This window comes from Chelonoidis abingdonii, chromosome 15 (genome assembly GCF_003597395.2).
Source record: "Chelonoidis abingdonii isolate Lonesome George chromosome 15, CheloAbing_2.0, whole genome shotgun sequence".
Taxonomy (NCBI): Eukaryota; Metazoa; Chordata; order Testudines; family Testudinidae; genus Chelonoidis; species Chelonoidis abingdonii.
This window is the reverse complement of record NC_133783.1, coordinates 31,153,564-31,181,117: the sequence shown is the minus strand read 5'-3', so window position 1 is coordinate 31,181,117 and position 27,554 is coordinate 31,153,564. Positions and strand designations below refer to the sequence as shown.

General features: G+C 42.5%; 2 protein-coding genes and 1 long non-coding RNA gene across 5 annotated transcripts in view; 2 read left to right on the top strand and 1 right to left on the bottom strand.

Annotated features, from left to right (window-relative positions):
* LOC116818990 (lysosomal acid lipase/cholesteryl ester hydrolase-like) overlaps positions 1-13,316 on the bottom strand; it is a 32,286-nt gene extending 18,970 nt beyond the window's left edge. The window contains exons 1-2 of the mRNA XM_032770302.2: positions 13,270-13,316; positions 6,623-6,675 (exon numbers count right to left, since the gene is read on the bottom strand). The gene's annotated coding sequence lies outside the window, so the exon portion shown is untranslated. The remainder of the gene's footprint in view (positions 1-6,622; positions 6,676-13,269) is intronic.
* The window catches only part of LOC142047814 (uncharacterized), a 498,924-nt gene that overhangs the window by 150,090 nt on the left and 321,280 nt on the right, over positions 1-27,554 (top strand). The window lies entirely within an intron of this gene.
* The window catches only part of RNLS (renalase, FAD dependent amine oxidase), a 132,185-nt gene continuing 119,020 nt past the window's right edge, over positions 14,390-27,554 (top strand). The window contains exons 1-4 of one of the 3 annotated variants that reach the window (XM_075072686.1): positions 14,390-14,624; positions 15,203-15,308; positions 20,948-21,090; positions 24,307-24,468. In XM_075072686.1, coding sequence (XP_074928787.1) covers positions 14,504-14,624; positions 15,203-15,308; positions 20,948-21,090; positions 24,307-24,468 — 532 coding nt within the window. In that variant the 5' untranslated portion in view covers positions 14,390-14,503. The remainder of the gene's footprint in view (positions 14,625-15,202; positions 15,309-20,947; positions 21,091-24,306; positions 24,469-27,554) is intronic. The other 2 variants (XM_032770296.2, XM_032770298.2) reach the window with 2 other exon arrangements.

Genomic DNA, 27,554 nt, shown 5'->3' with positions numbered 1-27,554 from the left:
ACAGTGTTAAACGCAGTGTCCTTTTGGGTTAAATTTGAAATTGAGATTCTGAGTATTTATGGTCACTAAAGAATTTATGGCACTTGTAAGGGTAAGGGAGCTATCCCAGCTATCACGAAAGTATCACTATCTTGGGTGCCTTCACTAAGGTCTAAATGCTCTAGCTAGAAAACTGGCAGTAGTTGTGAATAAAGAGCTCAGTACTGAGCCCCTGGGTTACTTGCTACTTAACTAGTATCCTATCACCCCTTCACACAGAGGTTTCCCTAGGTCTTCTGCTCCTTGGTGCACACTTTATCAATAGACTCTACCCTGGAGTGGTTACAGCTCTTGTTGCCAAGAGCTGTCTCATATCTGAGGTCCTTCATTATCAACATTTACTGATTGTTCCCGAAAAATTACCAGGTTTTTGAAAAAGCCAGTATGCGTGTTTTTATTGATTTTCACCTGAATTTTGGCTTTGGGGGGACCTGGATGGGGCCACACTAAAGGGCTAGGATCAGAAGGGGGCTCTGCCCAGCATGGGGACCAGTACACATGGGTTGCAGCCTCCCACTGACCTTGTGACCCTTCAGTGCAGCCCAGTTTGCTTCCCCACAATGTTCAGGGAGCAAAATGGGTGAGAAGCCAGGTTCCAGCAGCCGAGACTACCCACCACTGCAGGGAGTGGAAGGCTTCTTCAACTGACACATGGTGAGTACCCTCTAAGAGTACCAGGCATCCCTCCCCCTCACTCCCTGTGAGTATGGGGACACCTCCCTCACTTGTTGACTTCCTTTTAATTTTTACTTATACTGTCCCATTTTTTTAAATATTTCAATTAAACCTGATAAATTCCTGGAAAATAAAAAAAAATGAAAATAAAGGGCTTAACTCATACCTCATGTAGTTCTTTCTGAGGGCACTCCTGTCTCCCTCTTTCCAAGCAGCCTTGGTGACTGACTTACCAGCTGAACATAGAGAGATTTTCCTTCTAACTGTAAATCCTGTGTTTCCAAACTCTCACTGATACTGTATTCAATTTAATAAACTCACCTTCTGTAAAAACACCAACAGGGACTCTATATACCAGTCTTATTTTCTTCTGCGATTTCACTTGTACTCATAGCTTTCTGACTGCTTTAGATGCCTACCTCTAAACCCAGAACCGCATTTTCCAGCTGACCCACTTCTACTTGATTTTAACTAGAATAGCTCACCAAGGAAAATCTACCAGTCCCAGGAGAACCAACCATGTTTCTCTATAAATTATACTGATGAATAGTAGGCATAGCACATTTACTAAACATACACCAAACTCTTTGGTAAAATAAACCACTCCTAAAACAAACAAACAAACAATTCAGTGACATGAAAAGTTATGATTCGTAAAGGAAAAGGTAAATCTAGCAATAGAACACTACTCAACTCATTGCAAAATTAACTTCTATGGGGCCTGAAAAGGCAACTGTAAAACGGGATTCAAAACAGAAAAGAAATCACTTTAAACTACATTGAGCCCCAGTCATTGTAATGCATGGAATGACTTAACTGGAGATGTGAGACAACACTTTTACAATGGTACCATCTCTGTTACAAATAGAAGTGTTACTGGCCTGTTGCCAATTCAAGCTCAAGTTTTCTTGAATATGAGAATTCCAGCTAGTTAATGGAGATATATAAGAAGCGTTTACATTTTTCTAAAATCAGATAACTATATTCAGAAGTAATGCCATTATCTACCCCAGTTAAGAAAATAATCTAGATCTCTATAATTTGCCTCAAACTTGGTAATGAGCTCAGTTTCCAACTGATAAAAACATTTTCTACTGAAAATGTATGTGGTTTGAATAGCCCCTCATTTTAGCCTGATCACTTTTTATAGTATGATAGATAGGATTTTGCCAGCAGCAAACACTAGAAATACTAGAGTGTTGCAATCTACAAGGGACTGAATTATGTCGACACCAGAGACCTTAGAGCAGCACAGCTGTACTGATGCAGCTGTGCACTGTTAGATCTCTAGTGTAGCAGCTCTATGCTGACAGGAGAGAGCTCTCCAGTCTACATAATTAATCCACTCCCAAGAAGCAGCAGTTGCTATGTCAGTGGGAGAAGCTCTGTTGACAACATAGTGTTGTCCACTCCACCACTTATGCCAGCTAAATTAGTATAATGCCCACAGATATAAATACATACGCATTGCTGACATAAATGGTAGTGTAGACATGACCTTAGAAACAAGAAGTAGAACTGACAGGACAGGGAGCCAGATGTGGCATGATTTGTAGTTCAGGGCCCTTTGGTTGGACTGGATACAGTCCACAGTGAGCTTTAATTCACCACTAGATAAGATGTAAATCGTTGCATTAAGAATCATACAATTCATTTAAAAACAGCACAGCACACGGTGAGATGTTTGGAACAAGGGACATCTCTTTTGGAATATCTGGAAGGTGTCCAGTACATTGTAGATGTTATCATAGACAAATTATTGAAATTTCCCGAACTTTGGTATATGCCAAAGCAGCCAGGACAATGCGGAAGATGTACACATTAAGGTGGACAAGCCATTAAGAATTCATGGTGGGAATGCAACTGATTTCATTTTCCTAAGGGGGTTCAGTTTTCAGAAGTTTTGGAAACACTGTAAAGGAAAATGATGAATATGGTGACCACACTAAGTATATTTTCAAAATACATGTTTTGGTATAATGCCCACAGATATAAAGTCGCAAAAGCTAGTTAACAGCAGGTTGAACAGATTTTTCTATTCTGAATTCGACAAACCATTTATTAAAGGAGTTATAGGCGGCTGGGCAGGGAATGGAATAGTTTTGAAGTAACAGGTTGTCTCGTCCCTAGAAGAAGGATGAACTAAAAGAAAGACAAAGAATAGAAAAAGTATACTAAAAATACCCATTACTTTAGCAGTGCTCAAAATCTTGGAACCAGATAAAGATTACAAACTTCTCAAAAGTAACCCACAGGAGCTTCAAGTCCTTGGTATCTCTGAAAAATCAGGCTTTAAGGTCCAGATCCTCAAAAGTATTTAGTAGCTTAATACCTAATATTCCATCCTCTTACCAGCCTCCTATAACCCCTGTAATAAATGGTATTTTGCAGTCAGAAGAGAAAAATCTGTTCAATCTGCTGTTAGCTAGCTTAATAAATCTAAATTTTAGAGTCTTCATAGCTGTGGACATTTAGATCATTATGACTTTAGGAGCCTAAATACCTTGGGGATCTGGCCCTTGGTGCCTCAGATTGGTACCCAGAAGCTGACACACCCAAAATAAATGGTTACTTCTGAAAATTCAGTATATCTTATGTCTCCTACTCTTTTCTTCTGAGAGTACGTCCAGACTACCTGCTGGATTGGTGGGTAGTGATCGATCTATCGGGGATCCATATATTGCGTCTCATCTAGATGTGATATATCGATCCCCGAACGCGCTCCTGTCAACTCCGGAATTCCACCAGGATGAAAGACGGAAGCGGAGTCGATGGGGGAGCTATGGCCATTGATCCAATGCCGTGAGGACGGGAGGTAAGTTGAAATAAGATACGCAACTTCAGCTATGGGAATAGCGTAGCTGAAGTCGACGTATCTTACATCAACCCCCCACGGTGTAGACCAGGCCTAAGGTACACGATCCCCAACTGAGGCCAGAATTTGGTCTGATGAGATATAGGTTATCAGATAAAACATTGAAATATACGTTGATAAAGGCTCTTTAGAACACCTATTGAATAATAATATTACAGCAAGGACATTGGAAACAGTGAAAGTTAACAGCATGAACTACAGGAAATTTTCCACCGTTCCACACAGTGACTTTTTTTGTGGTGGTGGTTATTTCTAACCCACTTCTCAATTTCTGCAACAGTTGGCATAACCGTTGACTCTCATTTCCTAATAAAACATCATATAGAAAAACTGATATTTAACCTTAGACTTGACCTTGGCTTTCCTATCTGTTGGCCTATGCCTGGTCACACATTATAGTGGTGTTTTGCTCTCTCTTGATTAAAACATAGACATTGCCATATAAAGTGCCATATACAAATAGCAAAAGAGGCATGTGCCCAGCCTCTGTACTGGAAGAAAGCCATAACTGTGTAGTTTCTACTAAAAAAAAAAGAAGGAAGACTGCAATACTTTATAGAGTGAAATAATTAAAACAGTAAAGGAAGAGAGAGACATTCAGAGTTACAGGTTTCAGATGAGACTGGAATAAAGGTAGCCAGTAAGGAGGAGAAATGTAGGGGGTGGGGGGAATGAGAAAATTAAAGGGGAAGACACAGAATAGGCATGGTGGGGACCCTTGTCTATGGAGTGAGTCAGACATGGAGAATCTGAAATGCTAGTCACAGTGATGCTTGCAGAAGGTACTGACATTATTCTTTAGAAAATGTCAATACTGTATTCAAAGTGCAGAATTCTTTGTGATGAAGCACTTCATATTTTGTTTTAATCTAAATGCACAGACAGGAAAAAGTGTGTGATGTGGGAGGACATGATCCCCCCACCCCTTGTTCAGTGTTTGTTCTCTCTCTTTTTTTTGCCACCAGTGAAAGAGGAAAATAAAATAAATCCCCTTTGCCTGTTTCTGATGCTAGTATTTAAAAGATTTACAAGAGTTAGAGGGTTCAGAGTTTAAAATGCTGCTGGCTGTTTAGGAGCTATGTTGCAATATGTGGTATAGCTTGAAAGTCCTTCCTAAAAGAATATGGGGAAGGACAGAAAGACAGTATTTTCTTAAGTACTTTAGATACAATTGAGTGTTTTTCTTCCTCTGCTGTATATAAGAACACACACACACTCACAAATGAGTTTAAAATGGGGGGGAAAAATAGTAGAAAATCACAGACCCCCTGCCTCATTCAGATTCTGCTTCATCCAGCATAGGATGGATGGTATTATCCAATATTTTGTTTTATCCTCATTGTTCAGTGTGTGGCCCCAGGCTTTATTTACTGCATAGTATTCAAACCTTGCTTTTAATATAGAATTATTAATTGCCTCCTGGGTGCTTCTATGAGGTTCAACAGCATACTGTCAGCATGCTTCACAAACACAAATACATTTATTTTCACAACATCCTTGTGAAGTGAGGTGGTGGTTGTGATGCTGGCAGTTTAGGTCCCAGTTCATGCCAAGGCCCATAGGTCTCACCGAACAATGACAGCTGAAAATCAGTCTGGCTCGTCTCTGTGTTAGTTTTGTTAAAATAGGTATTAGATTTATAGAGATGCGTTCAGATGTCATGAAATGTTTGAGAGTTGCTGCGTGTATCAGTATCACTTATAACAACATCTGTATCCATTAAAGAGGTATTGCCAAGAGTGAAATACTAGTTTATTACAAGAGGTGCCACCTCCTGCCCAATAAAAGAAGGCCGATATACACCAGATGAACCATTGTGGAACATCAGTGGACAAAAGACTTTGTTGATTGCTCCCTCACACCCATGAAAAGGGGACATGCACAAACCCATCATGGTTTGAACTGTCCCATTGAAGTTTGAACTCTCGGGGAAGGAGATAAACATCCCTGATCAGGAGGAATTCTATCATTATGCTGCTCGGAATTTGGAGAGGGCAATATTTCTTAAACTTAAGCAAGGGATTTCAAAGCTACTTAGTCCTAAAAGGCATACAGAGCTTGCATAATACAGCAGCTTCTGTTACCAACTAGAACTCATTTGTGTGTGTATGTTTACCTGCTTTAACCTTGTAAAAAACTCTTATTTCCTTTTCCTAGTTAATACATTTGTTTTCGCTTAAGCCAAATCCTATATAAACTTTGTCTTTAGTGAAAGATTGAAGGTGAAACTGACCTGGGGTAAGTGACTGGCCCTTTGGGATTGGGAGTAACCTAAATATTCTTAAGTATCAGAGGGGTAGCCGTGTTAGTTGTGACTTTTGAGTATAAGGGACAATCTATCACAAGCAAGGCTGGCTCTGGCTCTTTTGCCACTCCAAGCAAAAAAAAAAAAAAAAAAGAGTGGCAAAGGGGGAGGGGAGAAACAAACCTGCGGAGCGGCTGGAGCAGCGAAGGGGGAAAAAAATCCTCTGCGGGAATGTCGCCCCTTGGAATCTGCTGCCCCAAGTACGAGCTTGCTCGGCTGGTGCGTGGAGCCAGCCGTGATCACAAGGCAGGCTTGCCTGGATAGGTCGGAGTGCCCAAGGGTGACTCCATGTTAAGGCTGTTAAAGTGCTTGGGGAGTTCACATTTGATACTCGGCTGGTGAAATCTAATTACAGAGCACACAACCAATTTGGGGTTTGTGCTCTGGTTTGTAGCAGTCTGCCCTGAGCCACTCCAGACAGCTTGGCAGTGGTCTTATCTCTATTTTGCAAATGGGCAACTAAAGCATAGAGGAAATAAAGGTCAAAAGTGACCATTAATTTGGGTGCCCAATTAGAGATGGCTAGGGCCTGGTTTTTCATAGTACTTTATGTGTTCAAAGAACCTCATTTGCAACTGTGAATGCTTAGCACTTCAGACACTAGGCTCCAGTGTCTGAAGTTGGACATTCAAAATCCCTGTAGTTCTCTGCCTCATTTACTATACACTTTCCAACTTCTGCAAGAAATGAGGCAAGGTTGTATAGACAACGCCTCTCTCACTACATACCTTGATTCATCCTCAGAGCTGGTTCATTCTGGGCACTGAATGAGGCAGGGGTCCTGTGGAAAAATGTGTGCTAATGAAATTAACAATTGTATCACAATTCATATGCACAAGGGGACTTAATCAAGTTTGCATGAGTACCTTAATTCTAACATTTCTTAACATGGCTGTTTTGTGTGTAATTTCCTTGGTTTTTAAAAACGGAAACAGAAAAAACAGAAATTGCATCAGGTGGAATCATTTTGACACCCACATTTTTCATAAACAGGGTTGGAACCTTTAGATCCACTGCACAGATCTCTGTCACTAGAGCTAATGAGTAACTGCTTGCAATAATAAGTAGTCATACTCTACATAGACCAGCACTAGAGAGGGATGAGATATACACTTTGCTTGTGGGTTTCACAACTATTTGCAAACAGCAAAGGAATGCTGAGACTTGGGAATCATGGGTTCCATTCTTTGTTCTGGAATGCAGTATACTCTCGTGGGCACAGACCCTTCTGCTCATTTTCCCCAAACCTGACACTTTCTTCTCCATCCCTCCAACCTGTTCTTTTTCCCTGTCTCAGTTTCCTCTTCCAGCTTCTAATCCCAGTCTTTCCTGCCAACCCAGCCTCTCATCCCAGTTCCTGTCTCTTTGTCCAGGCAATCCTAGTCTTCCCACCCCGGGCTCCCCAGCTGAGTCTCATTCTTCCCCTATCCCCACTCACACTCCCAGTCCTCTCCCAGGCTCCTTGACTCAGTCTGGTTGCTCAGCCAATCAAATCCCCCATTGCCTCCCTACACACAGGATCCTCATTCAATCCGTTTTCCGCCTCCCTCCAGCTTCTTGTACCAGTTGCCTCACCAAGCCAGTCCCAGTTCCCACCCCTCATATTCCCCATCCTAGTCCCATTCTTCTTGCTGAGGCAGTCTTAGTCTCACATTGGGGCTCCCCATCCACGTTGCAGTCTTCCCTCCATGACCACTCCCAGTCTCCTGCCTGGCTCCTTTACCCAGTCCCTTTGCCCAGCTGGTTTTAGTCCTCCATTTCTTCCCCACTCCCCCTGCTCTGGTTCCTGTCTTCTCTGCATTCGACTCGAGTCAGGCTGTCTCCTCCCTCTTTCACACTGCCTGGGTGCCAGTAGAGAGCACTGAGAGAAAGCACAGGTGAGACTCTGAGTTCCAGTGTCCAGCACTGTACAACCTCTAGTGACCAATAGAAGGACACCCCCCCCACCACCACCCTGAAAGTCCTGCTCAGCTCTTAAAGCCTAAAGATGAAGCATGTTCAGTGCAGGGGAAATCTTCAGAGAATTTAGCTGCCAAGTTCTAACAAGTCTCTACTGAGCACATGAAATAAGATTTTTCAAAGGCTTATAAGTTGCCAAGTTTAGGCCCTCTCCTCTCCTCTCCCTGCCCTCCAACAGCAATAGGCAAAGTCTTTCTGCCAAAATTCAAGTCTCTGCTCCAAAGCATGGAGGAACAAGAGTTTCTCAAACAAAAGGTTGTAAGAATTTTTTTAGCATGGGAAAAACAATATATTTCTCTCTAAATCTCATTTTTGGAAACAACCAAATGATTTTTGCTGAAACCCTGCACCTGGCATGGCAAATTTCAGCCCAGTTACAATTTGACAATGGTATAAGTAACTGAAAACAGAGCTGTATTAGGAAGCATCAGGCAACCTTAAATATAGACAGAACTACCAGCACCGCCTATAACAACTTTACCATTTAAACTGTCCCAACTGCGAGTTAAAACTAATGTTTTTTGGGGGATTATTCAGACCTTTGCTGTCATTTAGATGTTAGCCCAGCCATGTAGAAAACAACAAATTACAGTGAGAGTTATATTCAAAATGGAATAAGCCTGAAACATGATGGCTCAGATGGCTTGTCATAAATAGATAGCTAAGGGTTAATGTTTCTTTTACCTGTAAAGGATTCACAAAGGGAACCAAACACCTGACCAGAGGGCCAATCAGAAAACTGGATTTTTCAAAGTCAGGGAGGGAAGTTTTGGACTCGAGTCTTTGTGCTTCTCTCAGCTATGAGAGGATTGCTTCTTTTTCTGTCTGTCTATGCTCTGTGTCTAACTCGTTAAGTGTAGTACAAAGTAGAAAAACAATGCTGTTTATGTTTTGTTTTGTGTATTTAATGTGTAGACTTGCTGGAATGTTTAAATTGTACTCTTTTTGAATACAGCATGTTATTCACATATTTTCTTATAAGGCAATAGCTCTGTGATTGTCATCTTAATTGCAGAGACACTAATTTGACTGTCTTTTTCTTTCCTTTTTATATAAAGTTTTCTTTTTAGAAACTTTTTGAGGTTTTTCTCTCTTTGGTGGAGCTAAAGGAAGAAGGGGAGGGGAAATCTACGCTCTGTGTTTTAACTCTCTGTGTCCCAGGGGCGGATAGCTATGGGGGAAGAGAGATAATCTTCTCTGTTTCCTTGTATTTGGGGTTTGTCTCTTTGTGGAATAAAGGAGACATGCTTCTTGGTATTGTGATGTAAAGAGATTGCATCAATACTCTCAGGTTAGCCCAGAGAGGAAAGTCTGGGTGGGAGAGGGAGGAGGAAGGGAAGTGGTTTATTTCCCTTTGTTGTAGGCTCAGGGTTTCTGAGTCTTGGGGTCCCTCCAGGGAAGGTTTGGGGAAACCAGAGGGGGCCAAAACCCTGGAAATTTTGGATGGTGGCAGTGAGATCAGATCTAAGCTGGTAAATTGAGCTTAGAGGGGTTCATGCTAGGCACCCAGATTTTTGGACGCTAAGGTCCAGATTTGGGAGAGAGGCTTATGATATGGCTATAAAGGAGAGAGAGGAAAAAAAGGCAGAATGCACTACATGCTTTCACCATTATTTTTTTTAGAAGTGAATGCGAGAGCAGATCCCCAACCACTGCATGCACTGATAGCACCCATCGCTGTGACTGGGGCATTTACTGTTGGGGTTATGTTGTCGACTGTTCAAACATTCTGAAGCAAGCGTGTATTGTAAATTGTGCACACCTGGATATTTCAGTGGTTACAGTTTGTAATAAATGATATCATTTTGCTCTTGCAAATAGCTATACATTCTCATTTTTGGTCTTGTCTACCCAGCAGATGGGGGACCTAGTCTTGACCATGATTAACCAGCATGTTTTAAAGGTGTGCACACTGCTAATTGATGTTTAAAAACATAGCTATTGCCTGCTAACACTAAAAGGAGAGCATCTAAAACATGGCTGAGGCACAATCTGAAGCACTCATATGATGATACATTTGTGGAGATAGTTGTCAGGAACAGTAGTGAGTACACAGTGGTTAGAATACTAGTGTGCAAGTTACATCATTGTGCAAAATTAATGGAGCTTAAACTGGGCCCCTTCACCCCGGCACAGTGAGCAGGTGTAGATGAGACAGAATGCAGAAACTAGATTCACAGTGTTTAACATCAGTCATTCTGGACTCACTATCATTAAGGAGCCTTGTCTTGACTGGCAGAAACCCAGTTCTCTGTTATACGCTGTTAACAGCAAATTCAGTGGATAATACAGTCACTACTATCCATGAATGAGGCCCTTGATTTTACCTATATAACAAACTTGAATGGAGGACACTGCAAGATTATTATTAACCTAGATGGGTCTGGTCAAATATCAGCACGAGTTATGTGGTAATTGGGGAGTCTGTGATTATGTATCTGACATCAGATTCAGGCCTTTGTGCCAAAATTAGCTGCACATATGTGTATATAATACTGCATAGCCTGTTGTAGTCGGGGGAAGGCTTTCTGCATACTTCAGTGTTTATATTTAGTCTTTAGGAATCCCTCTTATTCCTATAGAGCACAGGTTTGTAAACAATGGCCCACTAGCCAGATCCTGCCCATCAGGGCTTTGGATCTGACCCACAGGATTGCCACTCTCATGGTACTGTGGGTCCTGTGCCACTCCTGAAAGTGGTTGGTCCCATGTCCCTGCAGCCCCTGAGGAAGGACGGGGTGTCATAAATAGATAGCTAAGGGTTAATGTTTCTTTCACCTGTAAAGGGTTAACAAAGAGACCCAAACACCTGACCAGAGGACCAGTCAGGAAACCGGATTTTTCAAAGCTCAGGGGAGGGAATGTTTGGGTCTTTGTCTTTGTCTGGCTCTCAGCTATGAGAGGGGATTTTTTCTCTCTTTCTTTCTTTCTTTCTATCTTCAAGCTTCTAATCTTCAGTTTCAAAGTGGTAAGTACAAAGGTAGAAAAAACAATAGGCTGTTATTGTTTTTTTTGTATTTACATGTGTGTAGTTTGCTGGAATGTTTAAATTGTATCTCTTTTTGAATAAGGCTGTTTATTCATATTTTTCTTTTAAGAAATAGCCCTGTGTATTGTCACCTTAATGCAGAGATCATATTTTATGTCTTTTTTCTTTCTTTTTATACTATAAGTTTTCTTTTAGCTTTCTTTATAGTTTTTTTCTCTTCTTGGGTGGGCTAAGGAACGAAGGGAGGGAAATTTCTCTTTGTGTTAGATCTACGGAGGGTGGAAGCTCTACAGCACCAGGGAATTTGATGGGCAGGGCAAAAGAGAATACAATCATTTCTGTTTCCTTGTATGTTGGTTGTCTCTTTGTGTAAGAAGGAGGACCTGCTTCTTTGGATATTTGTGATGTAAAGAGTTGGATCAGTAACTCTCAGGTTACCCAGAGAGGGAAATTCTGGGTGAAGAGTAGAGTGGGGGAAGGATAGTGGGTTATTTCCCTTTGTGCGTAAGACTCAAGGCGCTTCTGAGTCTTGGGGTTCCCCAGGGAAGGGTTTGGGGAGACCAGAGGGAGCCAAAACCCTGGAATTTTTGGCTGGTGGCAGCGAGATCAAATCTGAGCTGGTAATTAAGCTTAGAAGGGTTCATGCAGGCACCCAGATTTCTGGACGCTAAGGTCCAGATTTGGGAATGCTTATGATAGGGGCAGAAGGCTCCATGCGCTGCCCTCACCTGCAGGAACCACCCCCTTCAGCTACCATTGGCCGGGAATGTGAAACCACAGCCAATGGGAGCTTTAGGGGAGGTACCCACAGGTGAGGGCAGTGTGTGGAGCCCTCTCCCCTCCCTACCCCAGGGGCCACAGGGACATGGTGCTGGCTGCTTCCGGGAGCGGTGCAGGGCCAGGGCAGGCAGGGATCCTGCCCTGGGCCCAGTGGGCGCTGGTGCCACCCTGGAGCCACTCCAGGTAAGCAGTGCTGGGCCAGAGTCTGCACCTTGAACCCCTCCTGCACCCCAGCTCCCTGCCCTGAGCCCCCTGCTGCACCCTGCCTGCACCCAACCCCCTGCCGCACTCTGTGCGCCAACCCCTTGCCCTGAGCCCCTTCCTGCACACCACACGCACTCCCTCCTGCATGCAATTTCCCCACCCAGATGTGGCCCTCGGGCCAAAAATTTTGCCCACCCCTGCTATAAAGAGTGTTAATTTAAGCTAATAAAGACAACTACAACCTCTTAAATCCATGAGGCTTACAGTGGTTCTGAGGAATCCCTAAATAATGATCTTTCTGTTGGACTTCTTGAAGGGAAGCTTGTCACATAACACTCATGAAGATACAACTCAATATATCAGATCCCAAGAAGCCATGCCAGCTTATAATTACAGTCTTATTCATATTTGTAGGCTAAATAACATTACTTACCAATGTACTCTGTTCAGCACAATTAGATAGACAAATAATAACAAGTACACATAATATACAAATGATAAGTATTACAAATGGAAACTGCATGAGGAAGTATAATGTTGCGCTTGATGTTACTAATTTAAATAGAATTTTAATTAAAATTTTACACAGCTTTAGCAGTAGGGGTAGGAAGTTGATATTTGGCAGGGAAAGGATCCTTGTTGAGGAAAAGGACTTTCAAGTGCTCTGGTGAAAACTGGTTTTGATTTGATTGAGTTATATGTGATGGAACAGTGTACATCGTAAATCTGCAGTTCGGTTTGTAGGATTATTTATGTATATTTGCAGCGCTGAAAGCAAAGATTGGCTGTATTGTAGGACTTACTCTCAGTGCTTCTTTTAGATCTTTTACGCAGTTCATCAAGCCCTGCCTCATCACTTATATCTCCTTGTCAAGTGCTGGAAATGGGCCATTTTCATTACCACTACAAACAGTTATTTTTCTCTCCTGCTGACAACAGCTCACCTTAACTGATCACTCTCCTTATAATGTGTTTCATGTTCCCTGCATGTATATATCTTCCTTCTGTATTTTCCACTACATGCATCCGATGAAGTGAGCTGTAGCCCACGAAAGCTTATGTTACAATAAATGTGTTAGTCTCTAAGGTGCCACAATTACTCCCATTCTTTTTGCAGATACAGACTAACATGGCTACTACTCTGAAACCTGCCTCATCCCTGTTCCTCTTAAGAATTCAGTCTTGCAAAACAGATACGGATATTTACTTGCATGTCTCTAATATAAAGGATTGATCATAATAAAATGGAGTTATTCTACATGCCTAAGAAAAAAATTCAGCTGTCCAGGATCAAATAAATATTGTGTGCAAGATACAGATTTCCATCTGCTGTGTACTGAATGAGACAGAGCTCATAGCAGCTCACCTTATTTGTAAGGTGCATCAAGCAGTCTGTGTGTACCTTGCAGTGCACAAATATTCAAATAAGCTCCCCCTACTAACCTAGTAAGACATATGAGACGGGATGCTCTCATGAGGTCTGACTTTTGACTTTTTTTCTGGGGAAAAGAAAGAAGAGAATTAATTTTTTTATATATATATAACAACATTTAAGGTTGCACAGTTAAGCAGGTTAACCCCATCTCCATCAGGCTCCAATCCAGCAAAGCATTTCAACATGTGCATAATCTCAATCATGTGATTAGTTCCACTGAAATCAATGAGACTATATGTACACTAAAGGTTAAATGTTTGCTGAAGTGCTTTGCAGGACTAAGGCCTCACTATAGGTCATAAGATGTGACTTACAATGTTGTATGAAACATTTGTATGATGTTCTATAGTACATTTGCATTTCCTAACATCAGAGTGCTTAATCATTCAACTTTAACAACCTTTTAACATCATTTTAATAGTATAGAAATTAATTTGAGGAGAAATATTTTAAGGCAATTAAAAGGGTTCATTGCAATGCATATATAAATGGAGACAGTGTTTCCTGAGTTTATGCAATTGAAAAGAATTTTATTATAATAATTATTGGTGGCCTTCTTCTAAGGGAGAAATTCAATATCTGACCTTGTGTAGCTCTAAATTCTGAATTACATTTAAATTTTGAAAATTGTAGATTGCTGTTGGGAGTACCCAGTTAGATCTCAGTCCTGCAAGTGACGCCCCCAGGAGTGGACCCATCCCTGCATGGGAAGTTTCTTAATGCAGAGTCACTTGCAGGATTGGGCATTCAATAACCTGAGCTGTCGTTTTGACTCCTGTATAGGGAGTGGAGCGGGGGGAGGAAGATATGCATGCGGAGTGCGCACGGATCATGCCGGGCAGTAATTTGTTTTTGTACGGCCCCGTGCGGAGTATATGTGTGATTTGTGTCGTGTGCGCACGTGACAGACGGAGCTCTGTTCTCCCATGGATACAAAGCAGCCGGAATCCCGCCCCAAACCCCCATTGTGAAAGCTCGTCCCCCACCTGAGCCCGGGCAGGTACTGCGCGGCGCTCCGGGAGGCAGCTCCGCCAGGGGGCGCCCGGGGCCAGGCTGTCACTGCGGGCCAGTGGCTCGGCTGCTCCCCTTGCAGGCGAGCGGGGCTGGGGCAGGCTCCGCCGGGCAAGGCGCTGGTTAGGCCCGCGGCAGCAGCGGGAGGAGCCCGGGCCGTGTCCGGGGACAGGCGATGTGGGAGAGCCGGGGCTTCTAGTCACAGCTCCGTGTAGGCCAATCGCCGCCGCCATGGCGCGGGTGCTGATCGTGGGCGCCGGGCCGACCGGCAGCCTGTGCGCTGCGCTGCTGCGGAGAGAGCTGCCGCAGCGCCCGCTGCGCATCGTGCTGTGGGACAAAGCCCGGGGGGCAGGTGAGGCCCTGCAGCGGGCAGAGCGGCCTGTGCCGGGACTTACAACACCCCCCATCCTGGCTCGCCGCAGCCCATGCACGGGGCCAGCCGAGCGCGGGCGGCAGGGGTCAGCCCCGGGCACGGGCGCACAACAAGCACCGGGTCTGGGGAGGGGATAGCACCCCGGCTCGGAGCCAGGCCCGGCCCGGCTGTTTGCATGCCGTAGGGGGGCGTGGGCAGTGCCCCATGGAGACACTGCACAGCCTTCCGGACGTGATGGGGAGCAAAGCTGCCAGCAGGGCCTGACAACAGGAGCAGGTAGAGGGACTTTCCTCCCCGAGCTAGTGAGCGGGGCTGGGGCGCCAGCATGTGCCCGAGCTAGAGCGAACAGCTGTGCAGGAAGGAGGTCAGCTGAGGGCTTCGCCTGGAGGACTCGAGAACCGGGGCGCTGACTGCCCCCGGGCGCCAGAACCAGACAGACAAACCTCCCGCTGGAAAGTCATTTTTGCAACCCCCACATGTTAGGGTGCTGACTTTGTCCAGGGACGGTATATGGGGGAGAGCCTGGCCGTCTTTTAGTCACAGCTCCGTGTTCCCAGGAGGAAGAATGACTACAAGCAGGAGCCCGCATAACCCTCGCTGTACAGCGGATCTGGGCGCACAGTACATAACGCTTAGACCCGCCTATGCCCAAAAGCATCAAAGGTGAGAAGGTGACTGAAAAGCTGGTGTACTTGTAAAAGGATTAGGAAAAGTAACATGGGAGCCTTATCTTTTTAATCATTCATGTTGCAGTATCTAGGCTAGGGTACAAGTGTAGAGGGTGATGACAAAGTGATCCTTTAAAAATAATTTTCAGCTGTCAAAGGGTGGTTATCACAGAGTTTTCCTACATGTGTTACTAATAACTTGTTACTAAAGTGAAAAAATGACAAGACTCTTATGGTTATGGGATTTATTTATTTTCTGCCCTTTTCTCAGTTTAGAAAATGAAAAGAATCTGTGAGTTCAGACAGGGAACAAAGGGTAGGAATTAATGGTAAATTCTTAGAATGGAGAGGGGTAACTAGTGGTGTTCCCCAGCGGTCAGTCCTAGGACCAAGCCTATTCATAAATGATCTGGAGAGAGGGGTAAATAGTGAGGTGGCAAAGTTTGCAGATGATACTAAACTACTCAAGATAGTTAAGACCAAAGCAGATTGTGAAGAACTTCAAAAAGATCTCACAAAACTAAGTGATTAGGCAACAAAATGGCAAATGAAAATAAATGTGGAATAAATTGTCAAGAATGATAATGCACATTGGAAAAAAATAACCCCCAACTATACATCACAATATAATGGGGGATAATTTAGCTACAACTAATCAGGAAAGCAGATCTTTGGAGTTCATCGTGGATATTCTCTTGAAGACGTCCACGGAACGTGCGCAGAGGCGGTCAAAAAAGCAAAGCAGCGCATGTAGGAATCAATTAAAAAGGGGATAGAGAATAAGACAGAGAATATCTTATTGCCCTTTTGGGTATAAACCATGGTATGCCACATTCGAGTTACTGTGTACAGATGTGGTCTCCTCACCTCAAAAAAGATATTCTAGCACTAGAAGAGATCAGAAAAGGGAACTAAAATGATTAGGGTCTTGGAAAGGGTCACGTACAAGGAAAAGATTAAATAGGCTAGGCCTCCTTCAGCTTGGAAAAGAGGAGACTAAGGGGATATGCATAGACGGTATTATAAAATCTGGTGATGTGAGAAAGTGGATAGGAAAAGTTATTTAACTTATTCCCATAATATAAGAACTAGGGGTCACCAAATGAAATTAATAGGTAGCAGGTTTTAAAACAAAAGGAAGTTTCTTTCACGCAGGCGCACAGTCAGCTTGTGGAACTCCTTACCTGAAGGAGTGTGAAGGCTGGACCTATAACAATGTTAAAAGGTAATGGATTTAAATTCATGGTGGCTCAGTCCATTAAAATGGCTATTAGCCAGGAAGGGTAAAAGAATGGGTGTTCCCTAGCCTCTGTTCATCAGAGATGGAGATTGGATTGCAGGAGATGAGATCACTTTGATCATTGCTGTTAGCTTCACTCCCTCTAGGGCACCTGACATTTGGCCACTGTCAGTAGACAGATACTGGCTAGATGACATTTGGTCTGACTGTCATAACTTTTCCTACTCAGATCTGAACCTTAGAGTTCAGAACATAAGTTGCTATCATGAAAACCTCCAAGCTTAATACCCAGCTTGGATCTGTATAGCGCATGCCACCAGACAGGAATCAGTGGCCTGCCTCACTCTGGCGCCTCCCCAAACCTCGACTGGGGGACCCCAAGACTCAGATGCCCTGAGTCTACAACAAAGGCGAAAATTACCCACTTCCCTCCCCCTCTTACCTCTCCCTCCCCCTTCCCCCCCCAGTTCCTGCCCTGGCGTACACTAGGAGATTTCCCTGTTTCAATTCCTTGAAACACAAACCCAGAGAGATTAGTGTCTCTCCCCCTCACCAGAGGCCTACTGCAAATTAAGCTTAGTCAATCTAACACAAAGTATTTCCCTCCCTTGGTTCCTTAGCCTTAACCAGAAGAAAAACTCAAACAGGGTCTTAAAAAAGAAAGCTCTATGAAAAAAAAGAAAGACATTATAAATGGTCCTGATATCAAGGTGACAATAACTACAGGGTTATTAGGCTTAAAAAGAAAACATGAATAAACAGCCTTATTCAAAAAGAATACAATTTAAAACCATTCCAGCAACTAGATACATGTAAATACAAAAAAAAAAAAAAAAATATAAGCCTATTGTTTTTCTACCTTTGTTTACTCACAACTTTGAAACAGAAGATAAGAAAAGCCTGGAGGTAGAGAGATCCTCTCTCAGAGCCAAGAGAGCCACTAGAAGCAGAACAAAGAAACCACACACCAAAAACTCCTCCCTGAGCTTTGAAAAATCCGGTTTCCTGATTGGTCCTCTGGTCAGGTGTTTTTTTCCCTTTGTTAAGCCTTTACAGGTAAAGGGAACATTAACCCTTAGCTATCTGTTTGACACTGACCCGGTACGGCCGTTCTTATGTTCAGTTTTGTTTGTGTTTTAGTAAGTTTTACTTTTAGGATCTTTGCTGTTTACATTTCAGACAACTGAGAGGAAGGTTTATTTGTCTTAGCACCGTTGTTCAAGAGGAATCTATGTTTAGAAGCAGAAATATATTAGCTTTAAAAAAAACTGAATTCACAATTAAATTTCAGGCTGCATATAAATTGACAGTGTATTTTTATATTTGATATGATTTTAATTACTGTTAAATTGTACTGTTGAATTTAAGAGAGTTTTAGCGCATTTGTAGGTAAGTGGAATGAAGATCAGACTCAAATTAAAATGAGACTGACATTTTTAAATTAGCAGATTTACAAGTATGTGTGAAAGCATGCGCGTTAGAGGCGCAAATTTCTAAAATGGATCAACAAGCTATAAGGACCAGGACTGTATTGTGAAGGTCTTATTCAGGCAAATAGTTGACATTAATAGGACTGCTTATGTTAAAGGCTGTTGTAGTTTGGCCTTGAGTAACTAACAAATAAACTGCACGTGCTCCTCAGCAGTGTCCTCACTGGGCAAAGATGCAAAACTGTAGTAAGAAAGCAGTTAATTTTCATGAAGCATGTCCTTTTGCTTGCCGTGCTGTGCATTCCTGCCATTCTTACTCATGCTGGGTGGTAATTTACTAGTCTGCCAGTAAATTCACCAATCTCAGTGAAAGTACTCAAGGAATGAGGTACCACTTGGTGTGAACAAGGGTAACAGAACTGGGCCTACCTAAGTGTACAATTAAGGGAATAGCTTTGGATGACAGTAGAATACAGAGGACCAATTTAGAGGTTTGCTTGGGCCTGAATTTTAGGCCCTAAATTTTAGGCCCTGACCCAAACCCAAGCATATTTGACCCTGCCGCTCAAACCTCAATCACCACTCCCGCCTTTTGGCCCTGGGGTTGGTGTGGTGGCAGCTGCATTCATCAACCCATATTGGCACACTCACTCCACAGCACATGCAGTGCATGGACAGGGAGGTAGAGGTGGCCAGCAGGAGCAAGGAGGAGAAGAACCGAACAGAACAGGCAGGTATCAGAGGGGTAGCCGTGTTAGTCTGGATCCGTGAAAGCAGCAGAGAATCCTGTGGCACCTTATAGACTAACAGATGTTTTGGAGCATGAGCTTTCGTGGGTGAATACCCACTTCGTCAGATGCAGGCAGGTTTGTTTTCCAACCAGATCTGTTTCTGACATGTCTCCCTTTGAATTTGGCTCAGGTTGCAGGGTTCTAAGCCAAATTCTGCCTTCAGTTACTTTACACACTGTCTGTATCCTAATTGGAATCAGAGGCATTAAATGTGGGGAAAAAAATCAAGAAAAATGTTTGGAATTTGTCTAGTTTTCCTTCTACGGTACTGAAAATTAAAAACAAAGCCTCAGAGTTACAGAGTGTACTGTGCCATCAAACTAGCAATAGCTTATTCACTGAAAAATTCTGCAGGTTTTATAAAACGTTACTTCCCATCTTTTAAAAAAAAATGCATGTCAAGTGTCTCATTAACATGGTTTTACACTGCTTTCCAAATGATAGTTTGTCTAATAATATTGAAAGTTATGTTTCTCTCTCATTTGGAGGTATTCATCTTATTATCTTGGCGACCTGCTTGACTTGGTACCTCGCCTAAGTCTTAAACATATAAATGGTGAAAAATTACTTTCCAGTGGCTCTTCACTCTGTCCTCCCAGGTGAGGGTCTGGCCACAGAGATCCATCCAGGCTAATGTAACTTATTGTATCTGAAGATAGCAACAGTGCAGAGACTCCAGCCTGGATAAAAATACTGTAGTGTTTGCATTGTTAGTTGGCCAGACTGCCATGAGTACATCACCTTTCTGCTGTGCTACCACTGCTAACTCCTAATCTGCTGCCATTACCAATTCAAGGCCTTGGGTTTGATCTTTCTTGCTGTCAGTGGTTCAAGGCCCAGGTTCTCTGTCCAAGACTTCCTTAACTACTGGAAAAAAATGCAGCTCAAAGCAAAGCAAGCACATCACAACCAGATGCAAATCATTCACAAAGGGAGGGGTTCAGCTATGGAGCAAGCTTCCAGAAGAGGTTAGGCTAATTCAGAGTTCATAGAATTGGAAGGGACCTTAGGAGGTCATCTAGTCCAACCCCCTGCTCAAAGCAGGGCCAATCCTGAGATAGATTTTTACCCCAGTTCCCTAAATGGCCCCCTCAAGGATTGAACTCACAACCCTGGATTTAGCAGGCCAATGCTCAAACCACTGAGCTATCCCTCCTTCCTACAGTTTGTCTGCTTTTAGCACACCCTGCAAAACCTCTAACAAGATTTAGGGGTGAAAGGGGAAAACCACACACAAATGTCTATTCCAGAATAGAGCTGACTACCAGGCAGGGCGAAGAACAGAAGTCTCAGTCTACTAGGAACCTGCCATGCAGACCTAATGTACCTGGGAAGTACTTAGATATTACAGTGATAGATGCTGTGGAAAACTAAGGCAGATAGAGGCTGGGTCCAGTTGGAAAGGTGGATTTCCACCTTCATTGATTTCCAGTAGCATAGAACTTCTTATTTCTTGATTTATGGAACTGTGAAATATCAGACTTTAAAGATATGATGCCTTTACGGCTTAAAGAAAAGTTTTCATTGGGCCAGGGTGAGACTTTGGAGAGAGGAAGGAAACATGCAATAACTTTTTTAAAATAGGAGTGACTGTTTGAAGCTGCTCATTGGTTTGGAATATTAAAATAAATCCTTAGGAGCTGGGTTAGTGGGCTGACAGTGTAATGATAGATAGTTGATGATAAACTGTACGGGACCTCTTTTGTAAATACCAGAGGAAGCAAAGTTGCACCTGTTAGAAGATACTCAAAGCCCAGCTCTGACGTTATCTAGAGCTTTCACAAGAAAAGAAAAGTGGTCAGTCAGTTAAATACTTCTAGCTCCAGACACCATTTATCTTCCTGCCATAGTAAGTCAGAATTTCCAGCTGATGTGAAACTTTTCAACAGGATTGGAGTGGGGAGAGCTAGGTGGTTATATTGTCTTTCCCTGTAAGAGACCAATTCTTATGATGTAATGAAAAAGTAAACAAAGGTCATTTTGTGTGTAATTATTAGGAATACATTAATACTAAACATATATAGTTCAGCTTTAAACTCTAGTTGAGTGATATAGAAGATAAAAAAGTTACATAATTTGTGTTATGCCAGTCTTTAATTGCTATGGTTAACAATTAATGCTGCTGTTACTGTTCTTGCAGATAGTTAGCATGTATATTTTGGTTTTTTTTTAGCTTCTATGAGGAACTTTTGGCCCATGGTGTGTTGAAGCCGTTGACTGCCCCTGTCGAAGGAATGGTGATGGAAGAAGGGTCTCACAATTTTGTGACACCTCAGGGAATCTCTTCAATTGTCAAGCATTATTTAACAGAGTCAGGTACTCTTTAGACATCTTTTGCAATTAACAACTCTCTGATAATGATCCTTCCTTTGATCAACAAAGAGTGACCCAGGCTCCCACCCACCTTTTGAAACCGTCACTTGAAAGCGATATACTGTCACCCAGGCTCAATATACCTTCTAGAAAAGGGTCTGAATGCAGTAACACTGCACTGCTCCCATGCCCTTTGGCCAAGGAAGCTTGGTAGCTGAGTGTAGGATGTGTTCATGTGAGACCTCGCATGATGTATTGGAAAGCAAGCCTCATTGAGTTCCTGGAGTCCATCTCTATCTGTTTAGCTTAACTAAGTGAAGATTAAAGGGTGACTTGATCAGTCTACAAGGACCTACACGGGGATCAAGTATTTGACAATGGGTTCTTTATAACAAGAGCCAGCAGCAGGAAGTTGAAGCTAGACAAATTCAGATGGGAAACAAAAGTAGTGAAGGTAACTAACCATTGGAACAGTGTCCAAGGTTTTGGTGGATTCTCTTAACACTGGCAATTTTGAAGTCAAAAATTGGATGTTTTTCTAAAAGATATGGTTTAGTTCAAACAGGGCTTATTTGGAGGGAGTTCTGTGGCTTGAGTTATGCAGACTAGATCATCACAGTTGTCCCTTCTGGCCTTAGAATCTATAAATCTGTCATGGGACAGTAGCATTTTGAATGGATATGGCTTGATACAGTCCGTTTGAAGCTGAAAAAAAACTAGATTCTTTTTCATAAAAAATGTTTCATGCTGACATCTTGAAGATGTTTAAATGGGTATGTAAACAGTGTGGGACTCACCCCTGCAGCGCCTCCTGTTGGTGTCCTGGGAATTAGCTTTTTCCAGCTCCAGAGCACCCTCTGCAGGCTGATGTCCTGCTGCCGCTGGCCCCGATGTCCCTCCCAGGACCTAGCGCTCCTTGTCTCTCAGGTGCTGCCCCCTGGCAATACCCCCGCTCTCCCATCTCAGGGTCTCCCCACCCAGGGGGAAGCCCCAACCCTCTATCCCCACCTTGCCTCAGTCTGGGCTACTGCCAGTCATCACCAACCCTCAGCTCCCTGGGGCAGACTGCAGTGTAAAAGCCACTCATCATAGGCAAGGGGGTTTGGACCTGCTGCCTTCTTGTGCCTCCCAGTACCTCTGTGGGCCTAGGACCAGGCCCTGCAGCCTGGAGAGTTGCCAGCCTGGAGTTCCCTTGCTCCTCTGACTTTTCCCCAGCCCTGCCTCACTCCACTACCCTTTCTGCAGGCAACCAAGCCCTGCCGTCTCCCAGTCAGAGGGGGAAAGGGGACACTTCTCCTGGGCCTCTGGTTCACAGCCTTTTTATATAGGCCAGCTGTGACCTGATTGGGGCATGGCCCAGCTGCTTTAGGGCCTTCCAGGAAGGAGTGGGGGGAACACCCCATGTCATAAACAGATAGCTAAGGGTTAATGTTTCTTTCACCTGTAGAGGGTTAACAAAGGGAACCAAACACCTGACCAGAGGACCAATCAGGAAACCGGATTTTTAAAAGCTCAGGGAGGGAATGTTTGGGTCTGAGTCTCCGGTCTGTCTCTCGGCTATGAGAGGGATCTTTCTATCTTCAAGCTTCTAATCTTCAGTTTCCAAGTTGTGAGTACAAAGGTAGAAAAACAATAGGCTTTTATGGTTTTTTTTGTATTTACATGTGTGTAGTTGCTGGGATGTTTAAATTGTATTTCTTTTTGAATAAGGCTGTTTATTCATATTTTTCTTTTAAGCAATTGACCCTGTATATTGTTATCTTGATACAGAGAGCATTTTTATGTCTTTTCTTTCTTTTTATATAAAGCTTTTCTTTTTAAAACCTGTTGGATTTTCTTTTCTAAGTGAGGCTCTAGGGGATAGAAATCCCTGTGCCAGGATTACGGTCTCTCTCAGGGAAAGACTGGGAGGGGGAAAAAGAAGGAGGGGGGAAGGTAAATTGCCCTCTCTGTTTTGTAATTCAAGGAGTTTAAGTACAGTAATCTTCCAGGATAACCCACGGAGGGGAAGCCTGGGGAGGAAGTAAAGAGAAGACAAGGGGAGGGGGGTTATTTCCCTTTGTGGTAAGACTCAGGGCATCTGAGTCTTGGGGTCCCCCAGGGAAGGTTTTGGGGAGACCAGAGTGAGCCAAACACTGGAAAATTTTGGCTGGTGGCAGCGCTATCAGATCCAAGCTGATAATTAAGCTTGGAGGTTTCATGCAGGCACCCACATTTTGGACTCTAAGGTTCAGAATTAGGAATTATGCTTTTGGACACCCCACCATAAGGTAACATGTCTAATTTGCGAAAATGTAAAAACCAAGGAAACCAAGGCCCTAGTCTTGTAAGCATTTGCACACAAGTAACTTCAGCTGAGTGAGCAATCCTGTTAACTTCAATGGGACTGCTGGCATGTGTACATTTATACATATGTTTAGGTGTTTGCAGGATCAGAGGCCAACGTTATGATAAAGCAGAGAGTGCAAAAATATATAGTCCAGATCCTTTAGGATAATGATAATTTTGCCATTTAAGTCTGTGGGAGTAGGATCATACCTTGAGTGAATGGAGGTTTGGGGGAAATTTGAGTCACATAAATCTTGAGTAACTGCATCTGATCAGAATTTGCAGTTTTTAAACTAATATCTAGTATTGGTTTAAACAGTGTTTATTTGATGATCTGGGAATCTATCAACTGGCTGGGAAGCATGATGCTGAAAAGAAAGATTTATTAACCGTTATGAACAGTTTCACAACATGATGTACCTGTGATATAAAGCCGTACTATATTTAGAGTTGCTTACAAAAGACTAAGGAGCAGATAACCAACTTGGTGTAAACTGTCATAGCAGCAGTGCTGTTTTTCTTTTAAAAGCAGTGGAATTTGAGTGTTTTATTACAGTACTTAGTGTTTGTTCTACCTCTTCATGCTGAGGTAGTTATTAATATTAACACTTGTGTTTTTTCAGCTGTTGATGTTGCAAGTCTATTATTGCAATTATAATTCATTAAGTTTGTATGCCCCAGTCCTGCTAACCATTAGGCATGTATTTTAATCACGTGAGTAGTTCCACTGATGGAAATGGGACAGACCAGGTGCTTAAAGTTAAGCACATGCTTAACTGTTTGCAGGATCAGGACCTTAGTTTTGATTACTAACAGAAGTTATTCTGATATTATGCATATTCTCTACTGTCTGATACGGAATTGTATGTATTAAACTATTCTTTTTTTAAGCAGGTGCAGATGTCCTCTATGAACATCATGTAACACAGATCTACCTCAGAGGGGGGAAATGGGAGGTCTGCAAGAAAACAGGATCACCAGAACAGTTTGACATAGTTGTTCTCACAATACCTGTTCCACAGATTCTTCAACTTCAAGGTGACATTGTGAACAGTAAGTCTTCCTTCAATAAGTATTTAAACACAGACTAATAATTTATAGTATACTATAGCAAAGAATCTCTGAGTTTGTGACCAGTTCTCATTTGCAGAAAGGAGGAAATATTTTGTGGATGCTGTAAATCAAGTAGGTGTGCATTGTCCAATACACATCAGATTATGTTTTATACAGGCAATATCTTAATTGAAATCCAATTTTCAGAAGAGAATCTCATTTTTCCAAAAAAAAAAAAACACACCAGAATTCTGATCTGTAGTTTTTATATTCATAGTAAAAACTGGGCTAGATCTGTAATAACTAGATGTTTTTGTTTGGCCCAGGGAGAAGGGAAGATTATTAGATCCCAAAATATAAATAGTCCCTCAGCAGTCCCCCAAGTGGCTGTTTACTGGCTTACTGCCTCCTTCAAGGCCTCTGGTTACAGGAGTAAATGAGCAGGTGTTCTAACTGAGAAGCTTGTTGGGGAGAGCAATGAATACAATTTTAGTAACATCTGCAGTTTCCGGAAAAATTTATGCTGCGATTAAACAACTGCAGATGGCCCATGTTAGTTGACTCAAGCTAGGGCTATAGGGCTGTTTCATTTCAGGACAGACATTCGGGCTCTGGGATCCTCCAATCCCAAGTTAGCTGACACCAGCTAGCCACGGGTGTTTAATTGCAGTGTAGACATATCTTCAGAGACTTGAAATCACAACCAGTGGTACCTATTGATTGACCAGGACTAGCCACTGAGGGCATATTGTCCAAATATTGTAAGTCCTCAGTTGACTCCCTGTTCACTATTGTATGCTGATCTTTAATACACGTAGACGACTGGGACCAGGCTACCTTAGAGACTGCCTCTCCTCTTACTGCCTACAGAACAGTGAATATCAGAGACATAATCCACCTGTCTCCAGAGTGAAACAGCAGGAGCAAAAAGTGCAGCTACTTTTAGGCCATGGAATAGAGCAGGGCAGAAATTTTTGGCAAATAATAAATTTCCTGAAGAAGAAAAAAAATGCATTTTTCGATGCCCTGAAACCTTTTGCTGGTTTCATGTGTTGAATTCAATGAATAGCTTTGGCTCAAAAGAAAACAAGACTATCAGAAATGTTGAAACAGATCATTTAAAAAAATGCATTTCTAAATGAGAAAAGTCAAATCAATTCAACATTTTCAAAACCCCAAAAATCTGTTTCAGTAAGTAAACAGAACGAAAAAAGGTCAGTTTAGGTTTGAAGCCAACAACTATTTTTCGGTTTGGCCACCAAACTGAAATAAATCAACTATTTGCTCAGCTTTACTGTGGAATATCTTGTCAGAGAATATTAGCATGAGCTCTAGTCTGACTGTTTTCAAAGTCCTACATAAAGCTTATCCACAATAACAGAAGCTAATGAACAAAGAGGAGAGGAAGATAAGGAGAGAATGAAGAACAAAATCTCAAGTATAAGCACCATGTCTAGGATAACCAAAGCAGAGTCCATGTCTGATGACTGGAGGCAAAGGAAAAGATTTTCATTCCAGTCTAATTTCAAGTGCCATTCCTTTGCTATGAGACAAATAGTGCCTTAGTGACTATGGAAGAGTCTACTCACCATAAGAGTGTCCCTCATAGCCAGGTGGCATAGAAGCCTCTTCTTTGGTACCTCCTGCCAACAGCCACTCCAATACTGTAACAGCGTGCCTCTTCCTTTGACTTGGCACTCCAGGTAGGTCACTTTTAATCCTACCCCTTCTAGAGTGAAGGAAGTCCAACACACCAATAGTCTGGCTGCATTGAACCAGAACTTTAGCACAACTTTGGGATTTGTGGGCCTTACAGCCCTTGGGCTCCAGCAACTTCACACCATTCCATAGGGTGTGTCATTACAGAACTCAGGCCCACCCTGTACTCTGGGTTCCAGCTCAGGGATCCTGTATGACGCAAATAAGGTCTATTTGCTCAGATCCTCTGCTGTATCTCTGGTCTGCTTTTTACTAGTCCTATCATTTTAATCTCTTCTTCAGATCCCCAAAAATGGGAACCAAACTAGTTATAATGGTCAAAAGGTCCAAGACCAGGCCTAGCTATCCCAAAGAGGCATTGACCTTAGCCAGGCCTTCCTTCACAAGCCTAACTCAAGAAGTGCATTCCCTCTGCTAGTCACATTTTATTGAGCTGAGCCTTTCCTCTTTATCGCCTCCCTCCAGGCTTGATGCCTTACACAGGTGTAATGGGGTGGGGCTGATTGGGCTCATAGGCTCTCATTATTAACCCTTTTTGGTCAGTGTGGGGTCTGTGTACCCCATCTCAGTGCCCTTCTCTGCCCTTCATGACTTTATATACTTTCTCATAATTCCTCTTACCATACATAATTCCCTTTTACCATACTAAATAATGCCAATCTCTTTAACATTCCTTATTTGGAAGAAATCACTTCCTATTGTCACCATAAACAACATCATACTTGTAATAATGTTTGTAGCTCACATGTAGACCTCTTGTTTTATTAAATACAGTTGTTTTGTTTGAATATTTAGGTTTGAATGTTGTTTTTTAATACAAAGGTATACTGATGGTAGTTAAAACAACAACAAAAAACCTGGCTAAGACTAATTACTAACCTAGCCGTGGACTTCAGTTTACTGAAAAGAGTACAGTGATATTTTAATAATTTGGCGTGGATCAATGAGAAGAAGAAGGACTTTGTCTATATAATAATATCACTATAGAGAAATACAGTAAAGTGACTCTGACTAGAGAGAGAGAAAAGGTGAGAGATCAAAAATTTGGAGTAAATTGGTTGGGAGGCCAAAATTCCCAAGAGAATGCTCCAAGTCATGGCATTTTCTGCTTAATTAAGAAGAAAGAGTAGTGGAAAGTGTGTGTGAAGATTGTCAATCATCTGTAGTGGATGAACTGATATATGACCAAAAACAGTTCTGCTGTCAAACTGCTGGCTGTATTTGGAAACAGTGTTCTCACAATAAGTCAAGTTTGTTTTGTTTTTTTTTTAACTGAAGGAATATCTCAGGTGGAGTGAAATATAAGGGGAGCAGAAAGGGGGTGTAAGATAAATATGAACAGTGCTAGTATATATTTATCAGAACTG